The sequence below is a fragment of the Orycteropus afer genome, unplaced genomic scaffold (assembly GCF_000298275.1).
Source record: "Orycteropus afer afer isolate SDZICR_OR568_19922 unplaced genomic scaffold, OryAfe1.0 scaffold00008, whole genome shotgun sequence".
Taxonomy (NCBI): domain Eukaryota; kingdom Metazoa; phylum Chordata; class Mammalia; order Tubulidentata; family Orycteropodidae; genus Orycteropus; species Orycteropus afer.
The window spans coordinates 23,762,959-23,772,940 of record NW_006921595.1 but is presented as its reverse complement, the minus strand read 5'-3'; the positions used below and the strand labels follow the sequence as shown (position 1 = coordinate 23,772,940).

At 35.6% G+C, this 9,982-nt stretch overlaps 1 protein-coding gene across 1 annotated transcript in view; it reads right to left on the bottom strand.

The window, feature by feature from the left end:
- The window catches only part of AGMO (alkylglycerol monooxygenase), a 265,841-nt gene that overhangs the window by 88,062 nt on the left and 167,797 nt on the right, over window positions 1–9,982 (bottom strand). Inside the window, exon 4 of the mRNA XM_007946666.2 lies at window positions 5,625–5,728. Coding sequence (XP_007944857.1) covers window positions 5,625–5,728 — 104 coding nt within the window. The remainder of the gene's footprint in view (window positions 1–5,624; window positions 5,729–9,982) is intronic.

Sequence of the window (9,982 nt, the reverse complement as noted above, 5' to 3'; positions counted from 1 at the left end):
TAAAAAAAAAAAAAAATGAGGAATGTACTCAGTCTTCAAGGAGATAATCATCAGAGGCAAATGGAAAAGAGTTTTCCAGATGGAGAGAATAGCATGCATAATGAACTATCAAGGCATTATGACAGGGTAGATCTAGGGAATTGAAAGCAAATTATTAAATTAGAAACGAGGTGAGAATGGGGGACTTTGGGAGATGAGATTGGAGAGAATGGTGGAGTAATATCGTGAAGAGCTGTGTATGTGAGGAGGAGTTTAGATTCTCTTCTCAATTAAAAAAAAAAAAAAAAAAAAAAAACTTACTGCCATAGAGTCGGATCCGACTCACAGCGACCCCTCCTTGGGTTTCCGAGGTGGTATCACTACAAAAGTAAATTGTTCAACTGTCCTTCCAAGGAGTGGCTGATGAGTTTGAACTGACAGGCTTCTGGTTAGCAGTCACATGCCTTAGGGACTATGCCTCCTAGCTTGATCACATGGATCTTCTGGTGGATTGAGGGCATACGAATGGAAAAATAATGCAGACCTTTAGAGAAGTAGCCAAACAAAAATCACACTGGCTTATAGATTATCCTTTAGGTCACCCTAGGGGTCCCAGAAAGTTGCCCCGGTGGTGCAACTGTTAAGCGCTTGTCTGCTCACACAAAGATTGATGGAACCCACCTAGTTAGTGGCTCTGCAGGAGAAAAAATTAAAGCCAAGAAAACTGTATGGGGCAGTTCTACTCTGTCACATGGGATGGCTATGAGACAAAATTGACTCAACATCACCCAACACCAACAGGTGTCCAAAGAATAATCGTCTGTTGCTGACAGCCAGTTTGATTTTTTTTTTTTTTTCCTAGAGCAGGCATTTATAATCTACAGTGGCTCTGAGTATAAACTGTATATGTGCATTTGTGGGTTTTTTAATAGCTATTTTTTTAAAATATACTACTTTATAATAGTTTTAGATTTTCAGAAGTTGTAAAGGTAGTACTGAGTGCTGTCATATACCCTCACCAGGTTCTCCTATTGTTAACATATGTTATTCTGTTGCATTTACCACAGTTAAAAGACTGACATTAGTATATTACTGTTAATGAAACTCTACACCTTATTGGTATTTCCATTTTTCCCCTCTTCTGTTATTTCTCTGTTCCAGGATCCCATCCAAGTTGCCACTTCAGATTAAGTCATGTCTCCTTAGCCTCCTCTGATTTCTGACAGTTTCTCAGACTTTCCTTATAAAGGTTTTCAGGCCTTTACAGTTTTGAGGATCGCTGGTGCAGTAATCTGTAGACTGTCTTCTGGTTTGGGGTTGACTGATTTTTTTTTATGGTTACATTTTGGTTATGGGATTTTTTTGGAGAAGCTCATGGAGCTGAAGCATCATTCTCATTATAGTGTTTTAGGTGCTGACTCGTATATAACAGAATGAAGCACTGTCCAGTCCTGCACCATCCTCACAATCGTCACAATGTTTGAGCCCATTGCTGCAGCCACTGTGCCACTCCACCACATCGGGGGCCTTCCTTTTCTTCACTGACCCTCTGTTTTTCTCAGCATGGTGTTCTTCTCCAGGAAGTGGTCTCTCCTGACAACATGTTTAAAGTAAGTGGGATGAAGTCTCACCATCCGCACTCCTAAGGAGTATTCTGACTGTACTTCTCCAAGAAAGACATGTTTCTTCTCTGCAAGTATGGTATATTCAATATTCTTTACTAACACCATAATTTAAATGTGTCAATTCTTCTCTGGTTTCATTTTCTGTTGTCCAGCTTTCCCACACATATGAGTCGATTGAAAATTCCATGGTTTGAGTCAGGTCCACTTTAGTCATCAAAGTGACATCTTTGCCTTTTAAGATTTTAAAGAAGTCTTTCTTTTGCAGCAGATTTTCCCAATATTCATTTTTTTTTTTTTTTTTGATTTCTTGACTGCTGCTTCCATGGGCATTGATTATTGATCCAAGTAAAATGAAATCCTTGCAACTCCAATATTTCTCCATTTATCAAGTTATTGCTTATGAGTCCAGTTGTGAGGCTTTTAGTTTTCTAAAAACTAAAAGTGTAATCCATCTTCATTCTCATTATATCATACATCCTATTAATCACTGATGATGCTAGCCTTGATCACCTGCCAAATGTTTTGTTCACCAGGCTTCTCTGCTCTAAAGTTATTCCTCCTCACCTCACAAGCCCTCCCCTGGTTCCCTTTCCATACTCTATTCTTTGGAAAACAGTCACTAAGTGCAGCACACATTCAAAGGATTGGGTGTAAGGTAGCTTCAGTTCCTGGAGTGGGGATTATCTACAGAAATTATTTGGGATTATTTTTCAGGAAAATTAGTCAATCCTGTCACATTTATTATTTATTCAATTATGTATTTATATCAGAATACAGTGGACTCAAAGATACTTATGGGTAATCTTCACATCTCAGCTTGAAACTAGTTGCAAAATATACACAGTATGGTTAGAGAATCTGGAAGACTGAATTCTTACTTTCTAAATGGCATGTCTTTTGTGCTATTTTTCATAGTGATATCAAAAAAAAGCACTCTGAGCTTAATTTTGTATTTCATTTCATAAGCCACTTTTCTCTTCAAAAATATGACCAATTTATCATTTGTTCTAAAATGCATTGTTACCTTGGTAACACTCAAATTACATGCCTTATGTAAGAGTGTTGATGAGGAAAATCTTAGAAAAGGATCCACGGAAATGAATCGGCCTTAAGCCTGTTCTTTGATTTTAATGTCTGGGAAGAACTATCATAGACTGTTTAACTAAAATGGACACTTAAATCATCTGTACTATCTTCTAAAGGGACCCAGGAATGCCATTCAAGAATCCAGGCCAACTTACTATCCTTCCTTTCTTTTCCCTCATTGCAAACTACCTGACAAGCCACCCCACACACACACCAAAAAAAAAAAAAAATCGGCTTGTAATGTATCCACCTTGCTCTTTTCCTTATTTGGCTTTGTGTGTGTGTGTGTGTGTGTGTGTCCTTACAAAGCAGTACAGGGTTTATAAATGGAAATTATGCTGGTACTGAGATGGGGTGAACCTGTATTTTACTTAGATTTCAATGATCTGTACCTTTGGATACATTAACTCAAAATAAGCGCTGACTTAAATGAAACCAGGATGGAGGCTACAAAAAACTAGCAGTCAGGAGTCTGGATTCGAGCTCTAACCCTGCAATGTTCAATCCTGTGTGATGTAGTGGCCTCCTCTTATATTCTTTTTTTTTTCCTATAACATTTAGAATTGCTGATTTATATATGTTAGCTCTAGGACTTCTTCTACTTCTAAACTATGTGTTGCTCTGATAAAAATTTTCCTCTTATATCCTTAGATAAGTTATTCACTAACTGCACTGATTTCCCAGGTGCAACTCCAAAGACAGTTTTGTTCTTTCTTGGAGACTTTCTCATGAAAATCGTAACTACTGAAGGTGTGAGTTATACTCATGCAAAGAAAAATATGTGACAAGGAAAGAGTGAAAATTTCCAAGATTATTATTTTAATCAGCCATATAGCCAGTCTATTTTGCACAAGATGGTAAAAGGTTTTATAATGAAGCTATTTCTTAAGGCAGGACAGTGGGTAGCATCCTCCCCTCCACCACAGGCTTTGTCCTACCCTCTAATACTTCAGATTTGAGCTATGGAACTGTAAAAACCAAACAAAACTCACTGCCATCAAGTAGATTCAACTCATAGCAACCCCTCCTTGAGTTTCCTAGGCAGTATCTCTACAGAAGTAGATTGCCCAATATTGCTTCCCAGGAGTCGCTGGTGGGTTTGAACCACCAGCCTTCTGGTTAGCAGTCAAACACCTTAGGCACTAAACCAACGAGACCGTAATTTGTTTCTTCTTTAATCATCAGCATTTCAGCACAAGCTATAATAGGGGCTGGGTGTAAAATAAATAAATAAATATATATATATATATATATATATATATATATATATATACACACACACACACACACACACACATACATATACACACACACACATATATATATACACACACACACATATATATACACACACACACACACACACACACATATATATATATATATATATATATATATATATGTTGTTGTTGTTGTTATGTTGTTGTTATGTGCCATCGAGTTGGCCCCGACTCATAGCGACCCCTCCTTGGGTTTCCGAAGCAGTATCACTACGGAAGTAGGATTGCCCAACCTTCCTTCCGAGGAGTGGCTGGTGGGTTTGAACCGCCAGCCTTCTGGTTAGCAGGCAAGTGTCTTAGCCACTATACTACCAGAGCTCCATATATATATATAACTGCATTGCTTAAATTTATAAACACTGGTATATGTCTAGTGAGTAGAGAAGAGACAAGGGTGGATTTCTTTTAAAATCCATACCAATAAATGCATTTAAGCTAAGCACTGGCTCAAGGATTCATTTTAACTGCTCCTGTTTTGTTAGCACATATGCCAGTATATTTTTCCACTGGTTCTGAAGCATCTGGTTTTAAGTTCTTGGCATTGCCATTTACTAGTTATGTAATTACTCTCTTTGATCTTCAGGTCTCTGATAAAAATAACAGTCAATTTAGCATCACATGGTCTTACTTGTGAGGATGAATGTGATAACATACATAAGTGAGGGCCAATACAAAGGCATGTAGATGAGGATGTGGAGTGTAAAGATTAAGATCAGGAACCTTGGAGCCAGGCTACATGGTTTCACATTCTTCTTGTACCTTTACTAGCTGTATGATTTTCAATATGGACTCAGTCTCATTGTTTAAAAAATAAGACTTCCACCATTACCTGTCTCTTAAGGTTGTGAGATCAAATGAGTTACTACATAAAGAGATCTTAGAAGATCTTCTGGAACATAGAGAATATTTTTTAAACATTATCTTACAAAACTTTGTAAACTGTGAAGAATCATAGTAATGTTTGTGATCACTGCGTTTCATAGGCCAAAAATAGCTTTTTGATTGAATACTCTTTGAAGTCATACGCTGACTTTCTAGCTCAACATTCAGAATCTATTTCATCATCACGTATTTGAAATCACAAGGAAGAGCTAAATGATTGTGGTGATCACAGATGAAGGAAGTGACCAAGTGAATTAAGGTTGCACAGTGAGTCAGGAAAAATCTTAGAGCTAGAGGGTATTTCTGATGCCCATTTTTCTTGTAATTTTCCTATGTGAAGATATTTTAGAGCTCTATTTTGGTTGAGCATCATAACCAATTACTCTAATATGGTAACAAAAATCAAAGGACTCCAGTAGATTTTACTTGGATAAGCAGACATGGGAATTGATTTTTAAAAGCTGCTTTTATGTTTGTATTGAAATCTTATTTGCATCTATTTAAATTGAGATGAATTGCCTAGACACCACACTCCTAGTTGACAACACAAAAAAACATGCAACTCTTTTCTCACATTGTCCTATACCTACAGGGGAATGTTTTGAGTCAAGTCAATGACTACTATTGAAAAACACCACTTGCTTTATGTGTCTATGGTCATACAGCCAAGAAGGAAGCACTTTAGTACAACATCTTCTATTAGATTCTGGTGGAAACAGAAACGGTTCAGACTATATGTATACTTATATTTATTTAATTTCATACAACTTACCCAGGAAGTATACATCTGCAACACAGATTGTCTCAATGCTGTAGATAAGTTATAATCTTCAGAACTGTGGTGTGCTTGGTGTCCAGCCCACATAATATTAACCTCTGCAAAACACATAATTTGAAATGAGCCAAAAGAATAAGAACAAAGCCATTTTCAGTAATGCATTCTGCTCTTTGATAGGGAAGAAAAAATCAGGAACATTTCTGAAAAAGTGAGCCAATATAATTATAATTAAAATACACCACCTAAAATCATTCTGGGGGCACATAGGGTATAAAGTATAAACAAATAAAACAATTAAAATATAGCCAATAAATGTGTATAGTGTATATGACATAATTGAATGCCTCCAGCCAAGTGAAATGCCTTCTAAAATATATACTTTGCTAACATATTACAATATGACAGATCATAAAAACTGGTAATGATGTAACAATACAACCAATGGATAGGAATGATTTTTCAGTATGTGATAACATATTTCTAATTAAAGAAGAACTCTCTGATGGGAGAGATTAGTGCATAAATTTTGGAATTAAATATTTTATATTATTCTTTCCTGGTGATCTTTACGAGTAGCCTCAAAATCTATATATTTAAGTAGTATTGGAATAAGGGGCAAAACAGTGTATATACTTGGTTCTAAGATTTAAGATTTCATTTTTATTTTCAGAAATATGTAAACTAATGGTTAGAGATAATTCTTCCCATATGTCACCAAAATACTTTACTGTTTCTCAAATTGCCCCACATAGTCATTATTTGTACTCATAAAACAAACGGAAATGAAAGTTGTTCATTTCATCAAGCATTATACAGATTCTCTTCATATGGCTTTATAGTTCACACACACCCAAAAAAGGGAGTTTGTTCTCTTCTTTTTTTTCCGCTAGAGAAAATATGCCACTAGAATGATTAAATAGATGAAACAGAATAGAACAAGCTTCTTTTTTTCTCATTCTGTTCACATTTTCTGTTTTGTTCATATTTTTCATTTCCTACCAGAATTACAGATCAAATTGCTACATTATACCGTACATAATTAAACTAAAATCTATGTTCTTAACTAAACGAACTCATGTCCTTTTGTCCCAAAGCCACATGATATGATCATTGCCTTCTTGCCGTAGTGAGTATAAATTAATCTTCTTTATGCTTGAAAACTGAATAGTCTACATGAAAATAGAAATATTATAGCATTGACATTTGCACTTGCTGTATTCTAATAGTTAAAATACATAACATGGCAAAATAAATTGTTACAGGTTTTTATGCAAATCTCTCTCTCTCTGTCTATATATACATATACCCACTGTCATAGAGTCAATTCTACTCCTAGCAACCCCCATTGAGTTTCCAAGGCTGTAAATCTTTGTGGAAGTAGATTGCCTCATCTTCCTTCTGTGAAGCACCTGGCGTATTTAAACTGCTGATCTTCTGGTATGTATGTATGTATGTATGTATGTATGTATGTATCTGTATGTGTGTGTATATATACACACATATATGTGTGTGTGTGTATATGTATACATATTACGTATTTTCAATCGGGGTCCTTGGACATTTATTTAGGAAATGAAAGCTTGCAGGATGATCTATGTAGGAAGTTATCAAACAAAAATTGCCAAAGCATATGAGCATTGGCAAACAAGTTATAACTTAGATATAAGAAAGACTTAATCTTATGAGAATAAGAAGATTATGAAAAGGCATTGTGAACAGATAACCAAGCCATGTCTCTTAAAGTCATGTATTTCAAGTGGGGAAAGTATTTTCTTAAATCATCAGGTAATATATAACTCAGATCCTGATTGGTTGCTATTTTAGCCATTCCTAAAAATGACATTGTATTGTGAAACAGAAATTATAGAATTTTTATTTTAAAAATGAGAACTGTATCTCCATAATTACCTCTCAAACTATCCAAGCATAATCCTTGAGATGACCTAGAACCTACGTCTCTGGTTCATCGATTACCTCTAGAGCCATACATAAAAGATAGGCAAGGAATCTGGTGGGAGTTTATATCTTCACACATAGTGTGGAAGTTGATTAAGAGGTATTTATTAACTTTGATGAATCTCTTAAGTTTTTAAAAGTTTCTTACTGTTTGGGGTCTTAATCTAAGCATTATTTATTCTTAGGAACATTCCCACTACTGAATATTTCAGAAGCTATTATTTATTACCTTTATTGCAAATAAAAACACGGTCCATATTGTTGGCTCTTTCAGCATTTATTTGAAAAAATTCATCCTAACACACCACCTAATGAGTTCACAGGGGATGTGATAATGAGGTGAAGTTAAATATGAGGGTTATAATACATATTTGAACTACTTCCTCATTATCTCCACAGAAGCTAAATACTGGAGCAAAGAATGCACAAAGGTGGAGGTTAAATACCTGTTTCTTTAGTTGTTTTAAAAGCATTTACTTCCTATTACAAACTGTGTGTAACAGAAGCCTTCATTCAATGAAGTACAGCTGTATAAACAGGGAACAGTAACTGAATCCTACTTCCTTACGTCTGTCACTTTTCAGAATTGTGAATAAAAAAAGAATATAATTTTTTATAGTGTATATTCAGCTTACTTGAAGTAAATTTTTTCCAAAAGGAATATAAAATACATTTTATAGAAAATTGAAAACAAATACTTCTTTTGTAAATGAAATGAGAAAAAAATTAACAGTGCATTTACAAATATGTTCATCTTCCCTAATACTTGAATTGATGAATTGTCTATTCTAGGGAAGGAAAACAAATATGAAATAGGTAAAAACAGTATTATTTAGAATTTGTTGCTTTCTATGAAATAATTAATATAAGTTGTGCTTAATAATATTTTCTTTACCTTTAAGAAAATTATGGATTATACATGTATATGGTATATTTTTATGGCCTTTGAAATAATATAATTAGAAAAATTTATGGTATTTTCTAGTATCAGAATGTATTTTGTTAATACTTTCAACAATCCAGTTTATTAAGCCAAAATTTTTATATAATATATGTGTCTTTGTGTGTTGTATTCCAGAGTTTAGTAACATTTTCCATTTTCTCTTAAGGTATAATTTCTGTACAGTAAAATGGATCCTTTTTAGTGTTCAGATCTACAAGATCTTGACAAATAAATATAGCTGCTTAAGCATACCCAGCATCAAGACAGAGAATAGACTCATGACCTCAAAAAAGTACCCTCATATACCTTTTTGTGGTGTGACATGCAGACTTTAAGGAGCTCTGTGGCAAAACCAGGCAAGCAGCTGGCTGCTAACAAAAAGGTTGGCAGTTCAAACCTACTCAGTGGCCCTCTGGCAGAAAAATCTGGTGGTTTGCTTCTGAAATGATCAAGCTAAGAAAACTCCATGGGGCAGTTCTATTCTATGACATGAGAGGGCTGTGAGTCAAAATTGACCTGACAGCACCTACTAACAATAATAACAGGCAGACTCTAAGATAGTTCTCTGATTTAGATGATGAGATACTGGACTATGAGCTAATAATGGGAAATAATGGGATGGGACTTTTGGACAAATTGGAATGAGTGAGTATATTTTGAACATGAAGAATCACAGTGGTCTGGAAGGTTGACTGTGATAGGTTATCTCTAAGATGACCCTCAGTCATTCTCACACATTTGTATTCATGGCCTTGTACAGACACCTCCACTTGAGAGTGGGCTGGATTTAGTGACTCCTTTTGGCAGTGTAGATGGTTTGTACTCCCTCATTAACTGACAGCTTCAAGGTTCAAACCCACCCAAAAGTGCCATGGAAGAAAGACCTGGGGATCTGCTTCTGTAGAGATTTTAGCCAAGAAAACCCTACTCTTGGAGCTCAATTCTGCTCTGCATCACATGGACTCACCAAGAGTGGGAATGACTTAATGCTGGATTGTTTTTCTAGTTTCTAGTGAATATAATTCTACAGAGGCAGTGATACATCACTTGAGATTTTAGGTTATAAAAATATTGTTGCTGTGCCTTGGGCCCTCTCTCTCCATCTGAGAGAAGTCAGCTGTTTTGTTGTGAAGTACACTTTGGAGAAGCACATGAGGCAGGGAACTGAGGAGGCCTCCAGCCAACAGGTAGCAAGGAGTTAAAGCTCTCAGTACAAACATGTCAAGAACTCAATTCTACCAACAACCATGTGAGTGACTTTAGAAGTGAGCCCTTGCCCTCCCAGTTGAGCCTTCACATGACACTGTGCTTCTGATAGCTTGACTGCAACTCCATGAAAGACCTTGAACCAGAAACAGCCATCGGAACAGTATTCAGGTTTCTGGCTCACAGAAACTGTACTTGTGTGTTATTTTCAAGTTGATGGATAATAACTGCTTCTTTTTTTTTTTTT